General features: G+C 50.8%; 1 protein-coding gene across 1 annotated transcript in view; it reads left to right on the forward strand.

The window, feature by feature from the left end:
* The window catches only part of LOC116686531 (troponin I, fast skeletal muscle-like), an 11,445-nt gene that overhangs the window by 9,481 nt on the left and 1,698 nt on the right, over positions 1–266 (forward strand). The window contains 1 exon segment of the mRNA XM_032511548.1: positions 1–79. This exon segment is cut by the window's left edge and continues 8 nt beyond it. Coding sequence (XP_032367439.1) covers positions 1–79 — 79 coding nt within the window.

Raw genomic sequence — 266 nt, forward strand, 5'->3', positions numbered from 1 at the left:
CCTGCTGGGCTCCAAGCACACGGTCAACATGGAGCTGAGGGCCAACCTCAAGCAGGTCAAGAAGGAGGTCAAGGAGGAGGTGAGGAGCGGCGGCGTCTTAGAAACCCGTTGCTAGGAGTCAGATAGTCTCGCACTGTGTTGGAGCTAAATCCTTCTCCGGTCTCAGGGTTCAGTCAGTCAGTAGTCAAAATCTCAGATGTTGATGTGGGAATCCATTTATTACGAAGGATCTCCTGAGACAAAGTTACCTGGATCAAGTTATCACA

This window comes from Etheostoma spectabile, unplaced genomic scaffold (genome assembly GCF_008692095.1).
Source record: "Etheostoma spectabile isolate EspeVRDwgs_2016 unplaced genomic scaffold, UIUC_Espe_1.0 scaffold383, whole genome shotgun sequence".
Classification (NCBI taxonomy): Eukaryota; Metazoa; Chordata; class Actinopteri; order Perciformes; family Percidae; genus Etheostoma; species Etheostoma spectabile.